We start from the raw sequence: 23140 nt of genomic DNA on the forward strand, positions 1-23140 counted from the left end.
GCATTAAGGGGTAGGCTGGGTCCCCAAGGATCACGATAGGCATTTCAACATCCCCAATGGTCACTTTCTGGTCCGGGAAGAAAGTCCCTTCCTCCAGCTTTCGAAACAGAGCAGAGTTCCTGAAGACGCGAGCATCATGTACCTTTCCCGGCCATCCCACGTTGATGTTGGTGAAACGTCCCTTGTGATCCACCAGGGCTTGCAGCAGCATTGAAAAGTACCCCTTGCGGTTTACGTAGTCGGTGGCTTGGTGCTCCGGTGACAAGATAGGGATATGGGTTCCGTCTATGGCCCCGCCACAGTTTGGGAATCCCATTTCAGCAAAACCATCCACTATTGACTGCACGTTGCCCAGAATCACTACCCTTGCTATCACCAGGTCTTTCATTGCCCTGGCAAATTGGATCACAGCAGCCCCCACCGTAGATTTGCCCACTCCAAATTGATTCCCGACTGACCGGTAGCTGTCTGGCGTTGCAAGCTTCCACAGGGCTATCGCCACTCGCTTCTCAACTGTGAGGGCTGCTCTCATCTTGGTATCCTGGCGTTTCAGGGCAGGGGAAAGCAAGTCACAAAGTTCCATGAAAGTGGCCTTACGCATGCGAAAGTTTCGCAGCCACTGGGAATCGTCCCATACCTGCAGCACGATGCGATCTCACCAGTCTGTGCTTGTTTCCCGGGCCCAGAATCGGCGTTCCACGGTATCAACCTGCCCCAGTGACACCATGATTTCCACATTGCTGGGGCCTGTGCCTTGTGAGAGGTCTATGTCCATGTCAATTTCCTCATCACTCTCGTCGCCGCGCTGCAATCGCCTCCTCGCCTGGTCCGGGTTTCGCCTTGGCATGTTCTGGCTCTGCATATACTCCAGGACAATGCGCGTGGTGTTCATAGTGCTCATAATTGCCGCGGTGATCTGAGCGGGCTCCATGGTCCCAGTGCTAGCTATGGCGCCTGGTCAGAAAAAAGGCGCGAAAGTAGTATCTGATGGACCAGGAGAAGGAGGGAGGGAGGGAGGGAGGGAGGGAGGGCCGAGTGACGACATGGCGTACAGGTACAGGAACAGGGAGAAACACAAACAACTGTCACACAGAATGGTCCCCCCAAAGATTAAACTGGAAACCCTGGGCTTAGCAGGCCGTTGATTTCACGGAGGAAGGGGAAGCAAATGAACACAGAACAAATCTATTTTTTACATCTTAAGGTGGCAGCCGACGCTGCAGCATGAGTGACAGCCATACCAGTACGATGATGATGGGTACCAATCATAATATACCATCATCTGCCAAAAGGCAAGGGGCTGCTGCTGTGTAGCAATGCAGCCCCACGTCTGCCAGCCCCATGTCCGCCAGCACCCAGCATCGCCCTCGGCCTCTTCTGGGTGCTTAGCAGACAATATTGGGCAATTGGCAGAAAATAGTATATTACGACTGGTAACTGTCATCATCAAAACAGTAGCATGTCTGCCCAGGTGGCCATGATTGACAGCCATACCAGTATGACGATGATGGGTACCAGTCATAATATACCATCGCCTGCAAGGGGCTGGTGCAATGCAGCCCTACGGCTGCCAGCCCCACGGCTATCACTCATGCTACACCGTCTACCGCCAAAAGGCAGTTAGCAGCTGCTGCTGTGTAGCAATGCAGTCCCACGTCTGCCGGCACCCAGAGGACATATGGTGACGGTGAGCTCAGCTGAGCTGAGCGGGCTCCATGCTTGCCGTGGTATGTTGTCTGCACAGGTAACCCAGGTAAAAAGGCGCGAATCTATTGTCTGCCGTTGCTGTGACGAGGGGGGAGGGGCCTGACGACATGTACCCAGAACCGCCCGCGACACTGTTTTGCATCATCCGGGCATTGGGATCTCAACCCAGAATTCAAAGAAAAGGCGCGAACCGCTTCTCGGCTCGAGCTGTGGCGCAAACGTAGTATCTGACGGCCTAGGGGAAGGAGGGAGGGGGGCCGAGTGACGACATGGCGTACAGGCACAGGGAATTAAAATAAAGAACGGTGGCTGTGCATCAGGGAGAGACACAAACAACTGTCACAGACTGGTCCCCCCCAAAGATTAAACTGAAAACTCTGGGTTTAGCAGGCTGTTGATTTGACGGAGGGAGGGGGAAGCAAATGAATACAGAGCAAATCTATTTTTTTACATCTTAAGACGACGGTGCAGCGTGACTGATAGCCCTCGGCATCTTTCTGGGTGCTTGGCAGCAAATACGGGGCGGTGTATGACGATGGTCTTCAGGCCTATTGCATGAGCTGCTGCTCAGGGAAGACTCTGCTAACGTGCGATGACCCGACTTGTAATAGGCCGGCTAAGAGTCGTAATACACCATTTACTGCCAAAAGGCAAGCCCCACGGCTGCCAGCACCCAGATCGCCGATGAAGGCTACCAGTCTACTGCACCGTCTACCGCCAAAAGGCAGTTAGCAGCTGCTGCTGTGTAGCAATGCAGTCCCACGTCTGCCGGCACCCAGAGGACATATGGTGATGGTGAGCTCAGCTGAGCTGAGCGGGCTCCATGTTGTCTGCACAGGTAACCCAGGTAACCCAGGTAAAAAGGCGCGAATCTATTGTCTGCCGTTGCTGTGACGGGGGAGGGAGGGGCCTGACGACATGTACCCAGAACCGCCCGCGACACTGTTTTGCATCATCCGGGCATTGGGATCTCAACCCAGAATTCCAAGGGGCGGCAGAGACTGCGGGAACTGTGGGATAGCTGTGGGATAGCTACCCATAGTGCAATGCTCCGGAAGTCGACGCTAGCCTCGTACTGTGGACGCGGTCCGCCGACTAGAGCACCTAGAGCATTTTATTGTGTGGACACACACAATCGGCTGTATACAACCGATTTCAATAAAACCGGCTTCTATAAATTCGAACTAATTTCGTAGTGTAGACATACCCTAATTAGGGCCGACCCTAGCCTCAGGACTTGTTTACATTGGGTGGGGGTGCGGCGGAGATGTTATGCTGGAATAGCCATTCCCCATGAATTCCATGTGTGGATGCTCTGACCCTGGAATGAGAGCACCTCATTCCGAATTAGTTTAATCTACTATCAAAATGGAGTAAACTAATTTGGAATAAGGCAATCTTATTCCAGAATAAAAGCATCCACACATGGAATTAATTGGGAATAGTTAATCTACTTTAAATTCATATGCTACCTTATTCTGGGTTAATATTTATGTACACACAAGCCCTGAGTCCTGGTGTGCAGGTGGGGAACAGTGTAAGATGCCTTCCCCCATTCTGTGCCCTGTGAAATGGCCAGGGAAAATTCCAGTCCCTGAACTTGATGGAATGTAGGAACTGTTTCCTCCGTATGCCCCTGGGCCAGCTATGACTCCACCTGGCCAGTCACAGAGAAAAGAACAGATTGCACCATCCCAAGACTGTGGAACTGTCTACCACAAGAAATAAGAATGACCAAGGACCTCCCCACAAATAAAACTAGACACAAAAACACATCTTGGACTTAGCTTTCCCTCAACCTGCACCCATACAAAATGCACATGAACACACACAGAAACCAAGAGCTAGAAACTAGTCCAGGCATTTCTCCCGGAGGCTAGGAAGGAAGAAAGAGTGAGAGATCGTTATTTCTCTTCTTAAACACTTGAGACATTCAGATTCTATAGCCACTTAAGCACCTCGATAGATTTGCTGAAACACATGCAAAAAAGTGGGGCTAAAATGAGGGAACACAACCTGCTTCCTGCCACTATTCTCATTTGCAAAAGCATCACTACGGAGTTTGATCTGAACATAACCAGTCTGCTCCCTCCACAGCTGCAAACCCCAAGAACCAAAGCCCACTCATCTTACCTCTACAAGTAGGCCCGTTGACTTCCACGGGACTACTCACAAGAGTAAATAAGCAGGACATGGCGCTAGTACTGCACACATAGATGCGGTCTCTTATTAGAAATCACATTCCTCATGAGAGACCCACATTTACCTCTTCTGCCCCAGGCCACCACCACCACCACCGCCACCACTGCCGCCGCCATCTTGGTATGATTTCATTTTTGCTTACTGTAAATGATTTACGCAAAAAGGAAACCCATAAATCACAAATTATACAAAATGCTATTTTGGCTCTAAAATGAATCACATATTAGTTAAGGAGAGGGTGCAACCTCCATTATCCAACCATCAAATATCCAAAACAGAGCTATATCATCCAATGTCTATTGAACTGAGAATGTCAGTTAACCAGAACCCCAATTATTTATAAGTGTGTACACTTCCCACCAAGGCCCTTGGATAATCAACCCTTCACTGTAAATTTTGGGTGTTCCCCTCTTATTTTGGGTCTTTGTCCCAAATATTGAAAAAAAACAAACCAAACAACTTGGCATAGATGAAAGTGTCAAAAATTCCATTCTCTCAACAAATAATGCATCTGGCTACATTCTCAATGGCTTCAGTGGGAGTTTTGTTACAGTAGGGTGCTTAGGGTTGACCCAACAATAATACTTTAACTTCCATGCGAGGATCTCAATCTGTTCTACAAACATTAATGAATTAGAACCTGATCGAAAGCCCATTGAAGTCAATGGAGGTCTTTTTCAGTGGATTTTGGATCAGGCCCATATTGCCTTTGTAACATATTTACGAGAACATTTATCCTCCTTTCACAGATGGAAAACTGAGACACAGAGGTGAAGACCAAGTGATCTGTCTAAGGCAGAGCTGGGAACAGAATCTAGATCTCTTGACTCCTGGTCCCCTGCTCTAATCACAAGTGAATTTCAGAAGATAAGACTCTCCCTAAATTTATGTTTCCTATTGAGAAATAAGGTTAGTGAGAGAGACTTCCCTCCTTTAAAATATTTCCAAGGCTATCTTGGGTAGAGGTCCTCTATTATGCAACTAACTCAGATCAATAGTAATAAAGGAGCTGTGATGATGCAGCATTAGAAACTATGTCAAGCAATAGAAATAATAAGTAGGATCTGCTCTCTGCAGTTACCAAAGGGAATCCCCTCCAGGCCCGGCGGTTTAGGCAACTTCTCCTATGTGTGTGGCGCTTACCAGGTTTGAGTTTTTAGTAATTAAACCCCATGAGGGCTCAGCGGCCTGCCCTCCATACACACATAGCTGCCTACCTGGTCCCCGATGCCTCTTCTCCATCCAGATGTAGCAGTTGTTCTGAGCTACCCCAGTCTGCGAATCCAGGAAGGGGAGGCGGACGCTGCGCTCGGCGCACAGCCGGGAGTTGTAGCTGCGGCAGTGCTCGATGGCTTCTTTGTAGAACTGGTCTCCAAGTCTGCCAGGAGGAAAAGAGCAGAGAGTAAGAGATTGCTTTGGTCTCCCTGAACAAGTAATGGAAAGAAGGGGACGTGGGGTTAATTAAAAATGGACGAGCGGAAATACTTTCACCAGACACATTGTACACATTAACCTGAGGCGCTTACTGCCACAGGGTGTCACGGGCAGAGTAGTAAGAGTCATAAGAAGATTAGACACTGAGGGTATGTCTATACTGCAGCTGGGAGCAAGTGTCCCAGCCCAGGTAGACAGACCTGTGCTAACAGGGCTCAAGCTATCATGCTAAAAATAGCAGCGTGGATGTTCTGCACTGGCAGAGGCTCAGGCTAGCCACCCAAGCTCAGACTCACCTGATCAGGTGGCTAGCACCAGTGCAGCAACATCCACACTGCTATTATTAGCATGATAACTTGAGCCCTGTTAGTGCAGGCCTGTCTACCCAGGCTGAGATGCTCACTCCCAGCTGCAATGTAGACATACGTTTAAGGCTAAAGCAATCGTCAGTCAGGGAAACAGACAGCTCTGGGCAATGGGAGGCAAAGATTTTCATTTCTAGTGTGCCGGTTCGAATCCAGCTCACAAAATGAGCCCATAGTTTTGTTCCGTATCGGAGGGCAACTTCCGCAGTATGTTTGAACAACTGAAAAGCTGCTTTAAAGAGGGCCAGTTTAAAAGAACTCCACTTCAAAACCTGCAGACACACACCGCTGCTCCAAGGCTGGTCCTGCAGGTGAGATGCAGGCTCTGCCTGCTTATGGGTATGTGTCCCCTGAGCTAGCAATAGGGATTTATCTGTGCTCCTAGGTAGAATAATCAGGGAGAGTGGAGAGCTAAGCACAGCTGCACGTTAAGGGTTTGGCTTGATATATAACATGTTAGCCCATAGTTTGTAAAGTGCTTGTGGTCCTTTAGATGACTGGCACTACAGAAATGAAACATACCAGTATGTGCAACGTGGCACAAGGTGACCACTGCAAGGGACAGGAAAGAAATCTAACCCTTGCCCCTTTACAGCTTTCCACAGCTGGCTTAGGGCATTGACCAGGAAGTAGGATACTAGATTTACCAGCATGACAAATCTTTTGTTCTTGAGTTTACAAAGGTGGGATGATATTTAGAGAGACTTCTCATTATCATATCATTTATTTGATAAATAGCCATTTGTTCCAAACTTCGTGAACCATTCGGCTTCTATAGAGAATGGTAAAAAAACAAAAACAAACACAAACTGCACACCAGAGAGAGCCCGAAATTTCCTAGTTAGCTTCTTTAATAGTGAGAAAGGCATACTTTCAACAATGTGGGGCCAAATTCTCCAGTATGTTGTGCCACTTTGATGACACAGATTGGCCATCGAGCTGGAGTGTCACAAAGCTGCCACTGCATACCCCGGGAGCTGGCCCTCATCCTATTGGGTGAAATTCAGCAATGGGCACAAGTTGATCAGAAAATAGGTATAAGTGGTAAAGTAGTATAACTTGCACTGAATTTGGCATTCATTAGTCTGCAACAAGAGAGAAAATTGCATGCCAAGGGAGCAAAAGTGGAGGAGAGAGGGAAAAGCAGCCAATAAAAAGGTGTCAGATATAGGGGCTACACATAACAGCTGATATAGCCTCAAGCTGCAACAGCTTTTCAGAGGACTGTCCAATTGTTTCTTGCAGCAGACAACACGCATGGTGTATCTAGCCCCTCTCAGCCCCATCTTCCCCCTCTGTCCACTGGCCCCAGAACCAATATAGGCCTGGCTCCTTGCATGCAATGCTGAAGAGGATGGGAGAGGACAGTAATGTGGATGTACAGTCCATGCAGATAGAGTTCTGCATACAGCAGGGTCTTCTCTGCACTCAGATCCCAGGGAGACAATACCAGGCCCCTGCTTCCAGGGAGGGAAAAAAGCTGCACATACTGTATGAGATTGACTGAGTAGAAATGAAAACTTATTAAAAGCTATCATTAAAACTGGCTTTCACATATACTTGTGTAATCAAAGTCAGTAACAAGGAAACTCAGATTGATCAAAGATTAACAGTTCTCACAAACACTTTGAGTATCAGCCATGCAAAGTCAAATTCCTTCCTATGTTAAACCAGGGATGTCCAGACATACTGAGGTCTTTATAGAACAAAGAGTAGAAACTGGATGAAAACAAACTGTCACCCAATGCACAGGTTCTTTGTGTACTAAGAATCACACACACACCACCCCCAACGAAATATGAGCATGACCGGCATACTGTATTAACAAAAACTCAACAGAATAAACTACAGCAACCAGGATAGGAGTCATAGCTGGAGACTAATTCAGTTTCCATTGTGCTGTAAACTGAAAATAACTGTAAATCTTTGACTGTTAAATATTTGGCTTAAAGTGACACTGTCAAGTATGGTTTAAGCCTAAAATTTAGGTTTTCCTACAAGGGGAAGAAAGGTTTTCCAAAACTTAAATGTGTTTGATGATCAGTAGAAGCTGACAGTCTAGTAGATCAAATTCATCCTCCATGTAACTCCATTGAGAGTTATGTTTGGCTGGAGACTAGATATTTCATACCAACTGTAATTATTTTTAAATTAGAGCTTTTCTTCTTCTATAAAAAATACTAATTAGTTAATTGAGATGTGGATGCAAGGTTCTGGTTTGGACCCAATCACCTCTGAACTTTAGGGAAGTTTGGATCCAGATTCAAACTTCACAGTTGACTCTTTTATGATGAGCAGAATCTAAAATCCCCAAATCCAAAAAACTCAAACTTTGGAGAAGTGGGGGATCTACAGTGGTGGTCTGAGGGTTGGGCCAAGCTCTGGTTCTGAAGGCTGAAACCATGGAGAATAATTGACATTAAAAAGCAAAGCAACATTTTATTACATCAGTTACATCTTAATGGAAAACTTTGTTATTTTGTTTGTTTTAACATGAACTTCCCTGGAATCACAATATGAGTAATATTATTAGTATTAAAAGCGTCAAAGGAGGTCAAGAGCCTATTGTGTTGGGCATTGTACATACACATAAGAGAAAGACAGCCTGCCCCAAAGAACTTACAGTCTAAATAGATAGGACAGATAAAGGGTGGGAAGGGAAACAGGGAACTGAAGTGACTTAAGCAAAACTTAATGGCCCAATCTATTTTTACTGACCAAGTTCAACGAAGAGTAAAAAGTAAACAAATCACATTAATAGTGAAAAGTAAATTACATTTTAAAAATTCTTTCAGGTTCAATCATTTAGTGTAATTAGCAACACAGGTTAGGAAAACCATTCATAAAATATGTAAGACCTGCTTATCATCTCTCTAAACACTGATGTTATGCTAATACAATTACCCTGACTTCAGGGGAATGTCACTGGCATACAGGGCTGGCTCCAGGCACCAGCCCACCAAGCTTGTGCTTCGAGCGGCACCTGAAGGGGGGCGGCGCAGTGCTCCGGCCGCCGGGGAGAGCGGAGCCCCGGCCAGCTCGCCGCCCTCCCCCCGGCGCTCTGGCCGCCAGGGAGAGCGGAGCTGCGGCGGGCTCTCTGGCCGCCGGGGAGAGCGGAGCCGCGGCAGGCTCTCCGCCCTCCTCCCGGCGCTCTGGCTGCCGGGGAGAGCAGAGCTGCGGCGGGCTCGCCACCCTCCCCCAGGCACTCCAGCCGGTCCGGGAGAGCGGAGCCCCGGCCAGGCTCGCCGCCCTCCCGCCAGCGCTCCGGCCAGTCGGGGAGAGCGGCCCGCGGCCTGGCTCGGCCTCCCCTGCCGCATGGGGGGGGGGGTTTGCCTTGGGCAGCAAAAAAGCCAGAGCCGGCCCTGCTGGCATAACACCCAGGTAACAGGGTGACGAATCAGGCCCCATGATTTCTGTTAAGTCTATGTCCTTTTAAATGTTGAGAAATTAAGATTTTCTACTCATCAGTAACAGCCTGATCTAACCCCGAGCAAAGTCAATGGATAATAATCCTTCCCTTCTTGCAACCTTTGTCTTGTCTATTTAGACTGTAAACCCTTCAAGGCAGAGATAGTCACATACTATTTGTCTGTACAGTACCTAGCACTACTTTAATACAAGAGTTAGATTGGTCCCTAGGTCACTATTAAAGACAGTGATCCTATGTTACACCTTAGCTGCTTTATATCCCTTCACATCCTTCAGGATTCCTCTTGAATACAGGAAAGCCCAGGCCGGCATAGAGCCAATGTAGCAGCTCTGTGCCACTCCCTTCCATCCTGCCCTGGTACAGGGTACATTGCCTGAGGGTGAGCGCATGCTACCGATCTCTAGCTGCTAGAGAAGCTCAAAGCTAAGCATAATTTAGAGCATTCTTTAGCACCTGTCACATCTCAGATTAGAAACCAAGGGATGAAATACTCATTAAAAACAAATAGCCAGCCAACCCCAGAAGAGATCACACTCACTTATCACCCCCAGAAATTTTATGCCATTAAAATACAGCTTCTAGATGCTTACCAGACCCTGGGTACCTCCACCTTCAAACTTGGATTGGATCCAGTCCCACAGAGGTCAGATCCTTCTTTTCTGTAGTATCGTTTCCCTCTATGGCAGTGCTCATTACAAACAATGGAGGTGTTAAGATGAAAATAAAAGGAGAGAGAAACAAGCAGCCTTTTCTCTCTGGAGGTTTGCTAGTGTCCCTAGCTGTGCTGAAGTGCAGAGAATTCACTATCCTTCCCAAGAGCAACAGCATGCCCACTGAGATTTTATTTTCTATACTTTTTGGCTCTACTCTTATTTTAAGACCAAAGTGTCATTGCACGGGATGAGGAGTGCAATTAGAAAATACGTAAACCTGAAACTGCTCAAGAAACCAATACTTGACGCTAGTGACCTGACTAACTACCATCCCATTTCAAACCTTGGCAAGATTCAAGAAAATAATGATAAATCAACTCCAGCAACACAACCTCAGCAGAAAATGTGGACTCTCCCAGCCTGACTTCATAGCAGAGTCTGGTAATGAAGCAGCAATGGGGTTTCGGGGCTCCTCATGGAGTTGGACTGAGGTGACTCAATCAAGCTGATACTACTCAATCTATCAGCTGCCTTTGACACTGCTGATCATGAGGTACTGCTGACTCAACTACTTGTCTTGGCATGTCATGAGAGAATTGTGCTATGCTGGCTACACTCATTCCTTTCCAACAGATCCCCAAAGACCCATGATGGACAGCTGCTCCTCCTCCAAGAGCTCTGACATGCAGAGTGCCTCAGAGCTCAGTCCTGTCACCACTTCTATTTAACAACATCTAGGCAGAACCTTAGGGGATATTGTGAGATGACATGGGCTACAATGTCAGCAATACATTGACACACTGCTGTATGTACCCTTCTCAACTAACCCAGGGAGCAGGCTCCCAGATAGCTCAGTGTGGGAAGGAGGGTGCAAAGGAGGAAAAAGAAGCTGGCCCAACTGGAATCCAGGCAAGAATGAAGTGAAGCTGTCTGGAAGCAAGAAATGTTCTGAGGAACTGAGGAGTTAAGATAGTCCATTAGGACTCCAAGGACTTGCACCATCACTGACATGGACAATCAAATAGAAGCAGTCACCAAAAGTGCCTTTCCCCATCTCGAACTAGCAAGAAGACTCCATTCTATTCCTCCCAAAAGATGGTCTGATCACAGTCATTTATGTTCATCACCTCCAGCTGGACTATTGTGACACACTCTACCCAGGCCTAGGTAAGATCACAAAGGGAAAAAAGCTAGTACACAACGTGGCAGTTTACCCTCAGATTCCGCTGTGGGATTTTGGGGTATCTATCACACTTGGTCCAGAATCAACAAAGACAGTTTGTTTGGTTTTTGTCTAATCTATCTGACCAACCTATCAGCATTTCTAAAGGGCCTGTCATCATCCTATTTAGGTATTGCATATGGATTATAAAATCCATTGAGAACAGCCCAGAGGAGCACTCAGTCTTTGTTTAATTATAGTCTGATACCCTTATGTACACTATTAAGATTTTTTTCTGTCAGGTTCTTTGGGAGATGCTATGGCACAGAGGTGAGGGCATCACACAAGATCCTCAAATGATGTACAAGGGTTTGAATATGAGTGAAGGCAAGGCAGACATTTCCAGAAAGGCCATGGAATGATCTGGTCTGTTTGCAAAATAGGTTCTTTTGGTTTTTAAATATGAACCTGGCTTCTTTCATGCTGCCTCACACATACGCCTCCCAGCCTCTCCTGCTTTCTGAGGCTCAGAGTCCATCAAACATCCATCCCACTTCTATACCAGCTGATTGGCTTTGTTTTGCTCGGTGGGAGAAGGGCAATCTTATGCAACTTTCCACAGCATCGGAGTCAGATCTCTATTTTTAATCCAGCCATGATTTCTGAAGACATTTGCAACCTGCTGTTTGGATGCTGTAGGGTCTGGTAGGAAAACAGACAGGAAAAGAAAAAGAAAAAAAGACGTTCCCTACATACTGTTTCAGTGGATAGCACATGTATATTTTAGTCTATATATCAGATTGCAAAGCAGTATAGAGATGTAGGAAAAATAATAAACGTGTGTTGTAGAAATGCCTGAAGGTCTCATCAGGGTCAGGGCCCCATTGTGCCAGGTTCTGTACATTGTGCCTGGCAAAGGAGATTGGGAGGAAGGAAGGCATCAGAAAGTTGATTACAGGTTACTGATTCAGTGCCAGCCCAGCCCATGTATTAGAGCAGCCAGGGCGCTACTATAATTTACACCATTGGCATAAGAACCTAAGGAACCTTATGCCAGTGGAAGATCAGTGTAACGTGCACCCATCCCCAGCATCCCCTCTATATGTTTTTGCCAGGGGACATCTCTCCTTGTGAAGGGGAACTCTGCTGGCCATTAATGGAGAGAATCCAGCCCTTCAGTGCTGCCTGAGTGGTGCTAGAGGGCTGGATCCTACCAGAGAATCTGGCCCCACAGATTAAGCACACTAGTGTCATTGTTCTGAATTTTTATTTATTTATTTATTTTTACATTCACAGGTTATATTTTAATCCAGTTTGAAATTTCAGCTGTCTCATGTAAATAAACTGGCTGCAGAAGGATAGTTACAAATGGAGGCATAGCAAGAAATGCAGTATGTGAAGCAGATTTGTTTTAGTCCCACCACTCCTGTCAGGAAGGCATGTGTGTCCCGGCAGCATCTCCATTCAAAAAAAAAAAAGGAACATCAGGCTATGATGCAAGCTCATGCTTCTGGGATGAACACAGTACCTTATTCAGCACCAAAGCATTAACATTCAAGTTCGTTAGCTAGACACTGCGGTTTCCTACATGTGAGGTAATGACTTTCAGGGGTCAGGTGAGTTAGTTCAGAAGGTGAATTTCTCTGCAATTTTCAGGGACACTGGGCTTTGAACAGCAGTAATTTATTCACATTGCCCCTTCCTCCCTCCATCCATTCCCACTGGGAGTCAGGATAGGTGGTAGTCTCCACACCACAAAACAGGGTACCTGTACAGCTCTATTAGACTCAGCACAGTGATCGATTAGGTTAAGCTCAGAGGCAGGTTCCTTGAAAGTATCTCGGAGTATCTACTCTCTCTCAGGCCACAGATCCTGTTTTAAAGAGGTGCTGTATCATCCAATTAAACTAACAACAGGTGGACAAGATAATAACCTAGACCCCTTTTGTAGATGAAGACAGCAACCAGAATTCAGATTGATGCTAATCTCCTCAGAAGGTCCTGTGCTCTCTCTTAAATTGCTAAAGATGTGAACTAGTGAAACCTTAAGCACCAAAAAAGGATGATCAGTGACTGGCATCCAAGAGATTTTTTTTTAGAAAGGGGGACTTAACATTTCAAGCAGCAGGGGTTTGGGAGCATAAGAAATCTCCTTAGCTCTGATGAACTTAATCTGATCACAAATCTAGGGCCAGCTTCAGTAAAAAGCAAAGTCTTTCCATCCAACTCTCACAGTCTAGAATTCCCATACTGGGCTGGAATGGTAGGAATTTGGACCAGTAAGAAGTGTGGTCTGCTGATCTGACCTGTCCGGAAGGCAGCAGAGTTGAGTTCTAATTCTGGCTTTGACACAGACTCCCTCAGAGGCTTGGGCATGGCAGTTAATCTCTCTTTGTCTCAGTTCCCCTATCTGCAATGCGGGGGCAATACTACTGGCCTGCCTCGGTGGTGTGGATTACTTTAGTGATGATTGTAAGCCCTTTTCGAAGATACAAACTGTGATTCACTGTGAGTGAAAATTATTGGCCTGTGATATACAGGAGATCAGCCTAGACTCTTGGTTTTAAACTCCATGAAAGTTATTTACATGGTTGTAAAATGTCACTCAGTCAGAATGGTAGAACTTTGCACAGGTGTAAATAACTCTGCTGGTTGCAAAGCAGTGCAGATTTTTCTGTTGGGCTTCCCCATCATACAAAATTGTAATTATGCTAAAATTTCAGGTGCTTCCCCCAGCACAAGACTTTGAATGAATAGGGTCAAAGGACCTGATTTTCCACTGTGTTTCCCCTTTTGTAGTCATTTTGAAACAATTCTTATACAGTACAGTTTTATACCCATTTTGCGCAGGTGAAAGTGATCGCACAAGAAGCAAGGCAATGGAGTGTCAGGCCAATACCGTACAACCAACACCAAGTGTGGGAGCAACTAGTAGTTTGTAACCCGAGCCATTCTGTCTCCCCACTAACTACTTTGCAGTGAAAACACCAGCAACACAATGTGATCCTTGCAATCAAATAATATATTATATAGATACAGAATAAATCCACAGAAACTTAATAATTAGAATTTACTTTGCATCTGAGGTTAGCCTTGGAAAAGGCAAAAAACATTCAACCACAAACAAAAAATATTTTAAAAACAGTCCACTAATTCTGAATAGATATAATTTGCAGTTTCATTGCCATGGTACAGCATAATTAATACAATAAACATACATAAGGAAACAACAAAACCTATTCCATTCAGCTATTATTACCACAACAACAAATACTTGTGGTTGATAATTAAATTTTCTACTCTCTCAAAATCATACTTAGCTTCAATAATAAAGGTTTTGCCTCTTTTATTTATTAAATCTTTTTATCACAAAGGGACAACTCTGTTACTGATGTAACTCAAAAGACTTGAGTGAATTACAACAGAGATGCATTTGACTTGTACTAAACCTAACAGTGAAATAAGGCAGAAGAACATTGTGAGGGGGATTTGGAATCAAATTTCCCTCTCTCCACCAACAGTGATTTTATCTACCACGGAAGTCCAGCAGAGTATGTGTATTCCCCTACCACAGCATTCTACTCTGTTCCATCAAAGAAAATCATAGATATTAGAGATGGAAGAGACATACTGGGTCACCTCATGCTGGTACAGGACTGTTCCCTACAGGAAGAGAAATGAGGTGTATTAAAAGTGCACTCTGGAGAATTCAGAATTCTAGTATAGGATCTTCTGCTCCTGGGGTGCACGCTGGATTTGAACCCAGAGCACATTCCAGGTGGGCACATGTGTCTTTTACACATATACAATCATTAAATTCTGAGGTTCTCTAAGCACACTAAAAGCACCTGTTTACATATGTCGCTAGATATATGTAATGCATTCAATGGGAACTGGCTGGCACAAGTGAAGAAGCAATACACACATACACCACACTGAGAACCCTTACACTAATTAAAGTCCACAAAAATTCAATTTATGTAGATTCTCTAGCCCCATTTTACAGATGAGGACACTGAGGCATAGCAATACCGAATGATTTGCCCAAGACCATACAAGAAATAAGTTGCTGAGCTAGGATCAGAACCAGGGCCGGCTCCAGGGTTTTTGCCGCCCCAAGCAGGAAAAAAAAAAAAGCCGCAATCGCGATCTGTGGCACTTCGGAGGCAGCTCTATCGCCGCCGCTTCAGTCTTCGGCGGCAATTCGGCAGCTGGTCCTTCGCTCCGAGAGGGAGTGAGGGACCTGCCGCCAAATTGCCGCCGAAGAGCCGGACGTGCCGCCCCGCTCCGTTGGCTGCCCCAACGGAGCTGCTTGCTGAGCTGGTGCCTGGAGCTGACCCTGATCAGAACCCATTTCTCTTGACTTCCAGTCTTGTGCTCCCTCTTCAGTTCAGATTCCTCTCCTTCCAAGAAACTTACAAGGCACATTCCACAACAGAAAACCAGTTCAGGATTTTCTTTGTTATATTCCAGAACCCACTGTTCATGGTCACTGAAATGTAGTTCAGGTTCTTTTACACCAAAATCAGTTGACAGAATAAGGGAGCAGCAGACCAGCTTGCCACTCATGCTGACCTCACTAACATAGCTTGGAGAGTGATAATCAAAGATAAAGCCCAAACTGGTGCCCAGCTGACCTGGGTTCTGAATCTCCCCTTCTATCAGTTCCATTGGTAATGGCATGGAGACATGGATCTGAATGTTCCATAATCTGGGCCAGGAATGGAGCAACATCTAGCTGAGGGAAAAGAAACAAGGGGCTCGCCTGTCAAAGCAAGGAGAGGTTACAGAAAAATAGGAGAGAAAGGATAACCCCTACCCCTAAAGTGATGGCTAGCCTTTAACACATGGCCTCTGCTCCCCTCAGTATTTCTTCCCGGACAGGTTATCTCAGGAATTTATGCTTTCCAATAATTACCTTTCAGAGGCCTTCCACTTATCTTGCAAGAGGAATTCGCTAGTAACCTGACCTGCATTGCTCATGCTATTGCCTTCCACCCCCTCTAACCTTTCAGCTCATCTCTCAAGGCAGAAGTAGACGGCTCTTCCCAGACTTGCAGTGCTGGCTCAGCAAGGGTTGGTGAAGTTGATAAAAAGAAGAGTTTTAGTGCTACACAAATATTGAGGAGTTTGAGGGCACAAGCAGTAAAGTGTTGCCAGAGGGTTAAAATACCTCCTGAAGCGGTGTTATATTACTCAGAGCTGAAGGATGAACAGGGTATTGCACAATCAAAAGAGCCATTTTAATCTGAGGGCAAGTTTTATTATTTTACTGCTATTGTTCTCTGAACCAGTCAATGTGTGTTTTATTAACCCTTGTTGGACCCTCTACCCAGGCTCGCTGCTTCTCTCTTACCATCCCCCATCTTTCTCTGTCTCTCTCCCCGTCATGTAATCAATTTCCCTCTCTGTCCTCCCAGATTCTAATTCACCATCAGTCACTGGAGCAGTAGTATCAGGTAGGCGCTTTTCTGAAGCTCTTACAGTCAGAGCTTGTTCTGGGGCAGCCCTAAACAATCTAGCAAATACTCATCCCTCCGAGGCCACAGTAACTACGCTCGTGCTCCCACTCCCACCCATGCCATGCCCCTTTGCTTCCCACTCTCTAGGGATGAGCGCGCTGTGTGCATGTGTATTCTTCTTGGCTTGTGCCAGCTGCTTCCCACCACCATTCTGGGGATGGGGGACATGTTTTCTTCTGAGTCTGCCCTGCTGCCTACTATGGGCGCGATGAGATATTGCGTCAGATTATCAGAAATCATAAAACACAACTTATCAAAAAAGCTAGGGAGAAAGAAGAGACAAGGTGTTGCGCTACATAGCAGCCTGCCACCAGTTCACAAATGCACAGTAAGGCCAAACTGATACAAGGGATCAAACCTCGAACACAGTGTAGGCATCCTGAGTGGACCATAGCCACCACTGACAGATACCTAAGGGTTACTCCTCTCAGCCTCAGCAAGTAAGAGCTTGGCTGCTGCTAAGCTATGCATCTGCTCCCTGACACATCAGCTTGTCTGCTGTGCAAGCAACTCCCCAGGACTCTGCCAGTGCAAACCTGGCCTTGCAGGTAACAACCAGTGAATCCCAATTGCAAAGTTCCACAGAAATATCTCTCTGCAGCATCTAGGCTGTCTCACTGGGCACTCACCGAAGTTAGGTCACTGCCTCCAAAGAGACAGTACGCACATCAGCCTAATTGGTTAGCTGAGGACTCACTCTCCACTTTAATACACAGCACAGAGATGGTTTTGTAATAAGACAAGAATAAATTTATTAACAAAGAACACAGGTTTAAGTGATAAAAGGTAAGAATGACAAGTATGGTTACAAATAAAACGAAACAAAACATGCCTCCTAGTGACTAAAATTTAATTTCAGCAAGTTACAATCTTTGTCTAAGCAGGTTTCTCACCTATAGTCAGTTTCCAGCCATGGGCAGTGGTGAACCGCTGGCTTGGGGAGTCTAGCCCCAGCCCCACCCCTTCCAGCCGAGGCCCCGCCCCTTCCATGCCCACCGGAACCCAGCCCCTACTGTGGCCGCTGGCCTCTGCCCAACACCCCCAGTCCTCCTCCCACTGTGGCTACTGGCCTCTGCCCCAGGCTAGCGTCCCCAGCCCCACCCTCGCCCCTGGCGCGCCCGACTCCCAGCCGGCCTGCCCCAGCCTCCCTGGGCCATGCCCAAACCCCAGCCAGCCGGACCCCTCACCCCTGAAGGCACCTCCCCTCCCTGGCTGAGCTGCCAGCCCAAGCGTTGGGCGGGTGGGCAGGCAGCTAGGCCGGAGCGCCTCCAGCCCCAGGCAGGTGGTGCGGCCGGAGTGGCCCCAGCCCCCGCACTGGACAGGCATAGCAGCCCCAGCCCCACCACTGGACAAGCGGCATGGCCCCAGCACCGGGAGGACGGGCAGGAAACAGCAGGCAGGATAGAGTCTGGGGATGGAGCATGGGCGGGGGGACGTCAGGCTGTTTGGGCAGGCAACTCCTTCCCGTGTCTATGATACCCGCCGCCCATGTTTCCAGCTACTCTTGCCTTCAAAGCTAAGAGGATCCACCTTTCATTAACTCAAAAAGTGTTGCTCCCCTTTGCCCCCTAGATGATGGATGACTCAAATGTCTCTTTGTCCCCCCTTATATTACTCCAAAATTCACTTCTCTATTTCAGAGCCAGGAACACTTCGTGGGGATGAAGATGCCATTCCCCATCGAGACTGTTGAGCAGTCATCTCCCCTACTTGCTAGTTTGATGGTTTTACATTTAAATGTACTTTTCATTGTCCTCTGCCATCTAGCTGGTCAGACAAATAAATACATATTCCTTTGTCTAGGGCAGGCTGGGCTTTATGCGCTATTGCCTGCCAAAACACATTGTAAGAACATATTTCCAGCATGCGTTTATACTCTTTGTACACACCCGTACATACATGACAAATGATTTCCGGGACTAGCGTGTGACCAATTAGCATAGGATACTTTACACAGCACCTTTTAGATAGACATTATGACAACAGTGTGTTGGGGCTATGAGTGTGTCAGGCCAGATGTGAGTTGTGGTATGGCGTGCCCTCTGCCAGTTGGCACTGAGGGGCTCCCAGGGGCACAGGTCTCTCTCTCTTCTTTATCCTTTAGCAACACTTGCTTGCCTTGCCGCTAAAAATTCTTACTGTACTGACCTGACACTGGGCCAACCTTTGCCCTCTGTGCATGTGCTAGGCCAGGGCTTGGTTGTATCAGTTTGGGGAAAGAGCACTTGTTATTTTCAGTCATGTAACAACATTTGAACCCCACACAAACACTCAGTGGTGCTGGAACAAGGGATGCTGCTGCACCCCCTGGCTTGAAGTAGTAATAACAAACACCAAATACATGGTTTCCATCAGCAGTACCCCCACTATACAATTGTTCCAGCGCCCCTGCACACACGCACTCCTTGATAGCCTCACACTTCCATTGGAACAGGACTGTGCCACAAGAAATTCAGCTGGGAGGGCAGGGAGAAGAGAGTGGCTCTTCCCGCATTACATTCCAGTAGGTGCGCAATCCCATGGGTGCTTTGCCACAGTCTGGATTTATGATCAGAATTAACATATTTCAAAGCACAAAGTTCTCTCTTTTGAAAAAGGAGGAGGAAGAGGAGAAAAACCACATTCCAAGCATTTGGCACAACAACCAACTTCCCCAGCCATCCTCCGGGAACAAAAAGAGGGGGGGAAAAGCTTGTCACCACACAATTTAAAATAACCCGTCTGTCCTGGCTCCACTCTGTCTCAGGGGGTAGATCCAAGTCCTCGCCTCCCCTCCTCCCCCCCCCCCCCACCCATCAGGACTGCAGGCTCAAAGCACTTGACATTCAGCAGCAGAAGGAAAACAGCTCTGAGGGAAGGGACATGGGGGAAGGGAACAGTCCCGTCACCGGTAGGATTGGGGGGGGGAGGAAAGGGGCCTGATAAAGGTCACAAAAATTGGTGGGAAGAGGGAGGTTATAGTTCTCCCAGGATTGATGAGTAGAAGGAATCCTCTGAGCACAGAGCCCTCCTGACCATGGAGTGGGCAGTCAGTCACCTCTGCAGCCCCTTCCCCCTTTGCCCCAGACCCTATGAAGGAGCCACTCTAGGTCTAAGCATTTGTACAAGGCACATAAGGAGGATGCAGGAAGGGAAGTGCATGCATCATCCCCCCTTCCGCCCGTCAACCCAAGCAAAAAAGGTAAATGCAGCTTCATGTTCTGTTAAGTTTCCCATGGCCCCCTCTGCACTGAGGAACAAACCACTCCTGTTGAGGGGGTGTGAGGGAGCTGAGTAGCAAGGGGTGATGGAAGCCCTTGGAGCACAGCTCCAATAGAGGAGGAAACTGCTCATTGGTAGGGAAGGGAATCTTGGAGATGGGGCAAAGGTACAGGTCTGGCTTTGCCAAATCTTGCAATTTTATTACTATTCTCACAACATTTGGTACTTTCCTTAAAGCCCAATTGCTGGAATAAAGAGCCTGCATGTGAATCTCAGGCTTCATTAACTATGAAGTAAGTTTCTAGCCCTCACAGTGGCAGAGAAAAGCTAGACAACATGAAGCAGGTGCCCCCTAAAGGCTCAGGAACCAGAAGGCAAAATGTTTATGTTTTTCAAAACGTCATTATTCGTAAGCCAATCTCCTGATTTTGGGGGCTCTCATTCATGAATGCTTGGGGTTGGCAATACTGCAGATTATCCTTTGCCTCAAGGTCTTGAGGTTTGGGACCCAAATTGGCAGTTCCACAGAGGACAAAACCCTGACCCTCTCCCCTCAGATTGAACAATTTGAGGGGAATTCTGCAAGGAGAGCTTCTCTGAGCTTGCTTTCCTGGCCTTCTCCTGTAGGATTGTTCTTCATAATGATTTATATAGGTGCATATAATGTTTTGCACACAGATATAAAGACCAGGGCCAAATTCTCCATTGCCCTGCATCTTACTGTATTTACACCAGGGCAAAGTGGGTTTTAAGAACTACCAAATCAGTGTGGGAATGTTTTCCATTCTCTTTGCACTGGCGTCAGTGACGACATGGTGAAAGGCAAGGGAGAATCGGGCCCATGCTTCCCATGCTCAAGCTATTGGAGATCAAGACCTCAACTCCAAATGGCTGAAGACAATAGGCATGATTCTCCACTGCCATGTGTCTTATGTAGCCACCTACAACACAAAGTGAGAGCAATGTCCAGATAAAATGCAACCACTCTAATTTGGCAGTGTTTTTCCCCCTTTGCAAAGCTGTATGTGAGCATACCTGGTACAAGGCAGTGAAGAATCAGGACCAATGGAAGGGGAGAGTAGGTAACAGAAGGAGAACAACAGTAAATACATTGGTGTGGATTCCTCCATGGTGTAACTCCACTGACTTTACTGGAGTTCCCGAGGGATGAATATTGTCCACTGTATTTATATAAGGCTGTCAGGAATCTCCAGACAGGAAAGAACCTTTTGACCTCCAAGTCTGCCCCATATAAAGTAGCTTTAATCCTCTTACTTGGTCTCTTTGTATCCTCTCTCTTAGGCTCACGTACAGAGTGCTACTAGGGAGCCCTAGGACAAGCCCACAGCACTTGACATTGCACTGTTCATAGTGTAACCCACACACCTCCTGGGGGTGGGGTGGTATTCTGTCCCATCTAGTGGCACCAAGACCAGGGGGGAAAGAAAGAAATGAGAGAGAGAGAGAGAGAGAGAGAGAGAGAGAGAGAGAGAGAGAGAGAGAGAGAGAGAGAGTTGCTCTACAGCCTCAGCTAACAGCCAGTTGGACTTTAGCTCATGCAGTAGAGGCTCATACTCCAGAGGTCCCAGGTTTGATCCGCCCGCCGATAAACAGGGTCTGTTGGTGTTACAATAGCACCTCTAGGAACCCTATGAGATGAGGCATGGCCCCAGCTGGAGTGGAAGCCATGGTGCATGGCTGTCTCAATGTTGTCAGTCTGAAGCACTGGATATTCATGCTCAGCACCAAGAAATTCTGGATTCATGCCACCACTAACTGGGTCAGGTTGAAAGCTGGGAGAGCATAAAAGATAGAAGTTATTTCATGGATTCAACCTCCAACTCCCTTAGCAGTCAGAGTTATGATGGCTGGTGGCAATTCCAGTTCCAATACATGGAGACCTTTCCATGGGGAATGGAATAATCGGGGGTAGGGGGATTATCATGGCTTAATTTTAGGCCTGATCCTGAGAGCTGCTGAATTCTCAGACCTCACATTATCTTTAATGAGCATGGTGGGTACACAGCACCTCTCAGGATCAGACTCCTTGGCTGGAGGAGGTATAAGCAGATGGCGAATCACTTCTCCACATTGTCAGACAAACACACACTAGTCCCACTCTGAATCATTCTCTGAATAAGCAGAGTGACTAGCTGAAAGAGCACCATGTGACCTGATGAAGCATACAATGTTTTCCAGGGAGCCAAAAAACTCATATAATCTCAGTTGGGCAAAATCTATTATATAAACCAGTAACAACTTGTAGCACTTTGCAGGATAACATGTGGTTCTGGTGATGCCTGCAGGTTTGTTCAGAGCTCCTCTCATTCTGATTTACAAACAAGAATGCTGTGCAAATAAACCAGAGCATCTGGGATCCCTCTTTATTCTTCCAAACTGCCATGGGGATGGGTAAAAAGAGGAAAACGCCCCTCCATGTCAGCAGTCAGAAAGAGTGGAAGTAAGAAGAAATGCAATTTTCAAAGAGCCACAAAACAATCATGGCGTAATGATCTGACATTGCCCTGAGATGTTTGCACATAGCTTACCATCAATATGTGATCGTGTGCTGCAACAGCAAAGATAAAGCAACAACGACATCACAACATAGTTTCAGGACACTGCACAATGGTGGTTTTGTGGCTCACCCTGTGAATCCATTCAATAACAAAATGTCTCTAAGTTTAAGACAGTTATATTACATATGTATCACATACTTATCAAATACTTTTTTTAAGGTTGCTATCTCTGAGGTTTTTGCATTGACTGTTTTACTTTAGATGAGTTGCCCAGGAACTTTGATTTAGTTTTTATAAGCAGAGGATGTCTGTGTTTATTTTATATTATGTATTTTTAGATTCTATGGCTGGAGAATATTCTTTTTGTGGGCAGCGTGAATAACTGAGGGGGATCCTCTTCTTGATTCCTGTGTTACTTTTTGAGGGAAAGATTTTAATCAGAACAGAATATTGTAGTTATGGTCCTTTCTTTCTAATGCTCCTACTTTTGGTCTAAAAAGGCAAAATGTAAAAAGTGTCACTTACAGAACGTACTAAGAGAAGGAGCCTCCAGTTCCTAGGCAGCTACTGTACAGTTATGTCCTCAGTCCATCCTCTCAGAAGAAATTCTGTGTCCCACCCCATTCCACCCTTCAGAGCTCATCCATCAGACTCCTCAGCTTCATCTGTCAGTTGATGAGGCTTCTCAATTTGTGTGGTGCATCCAAAAGTGGAGGAACAGCTGGAAACATCGACAGCAACTGGCAGGCACCTGTGGCAAAATTCCTAGAGGATTTAAGGTGGCATGCTTTGTGTGTGATTATAATTCTCTATAGGTTGGCAGATTTTAAACTTTTGAATACATAAAGATGGACACATTTTCAAATCTTTTTGCTTCAGGGTTTTTGTGGGGACTTTTGTTTGTTGGTTTGTGTTTTTTGTGGATCTGAGATGCACAGAGTGCAG

At 46.5% G+C, this 23140-nt stretch overlaps 1 protein-coding gene across 1 annotated transcript in view; it reads right to left on the minus strand.

Annotated features, from left to right (window-relative positions):
• Positions 1–23140, minus strand: part of DPF3 (double PHD fingers 3) — a 205527-nt gene that overhangs the window by 111824 nt on the left and 70563 nt on the right. Inside the window, exon 2 of the mRNA XM_054026168.1 lies at positions 5127–5287. Within this exon, the coding sequence (XP_053882143.1) occupies positions 5127–5287 (161 nt within the window). The remainder of the gene's footprint in view (positions 1–5126; positions 5288–23140) is intronic.

This window comes from Malaclemys terrapin, chromosome 4 (assembly GCF_027887155.1).
Source record: "Malaclemys terrapin pileata isolate rMalTer1 chromosome 4, rMalTer1.hap1, whole genome shotgun sequence".
Lineage (NCBI taxonomy): Eukaryota > Metazoa > Chordata > Testudines > Emydidae > Malaclemys > Malaclemys terrapin.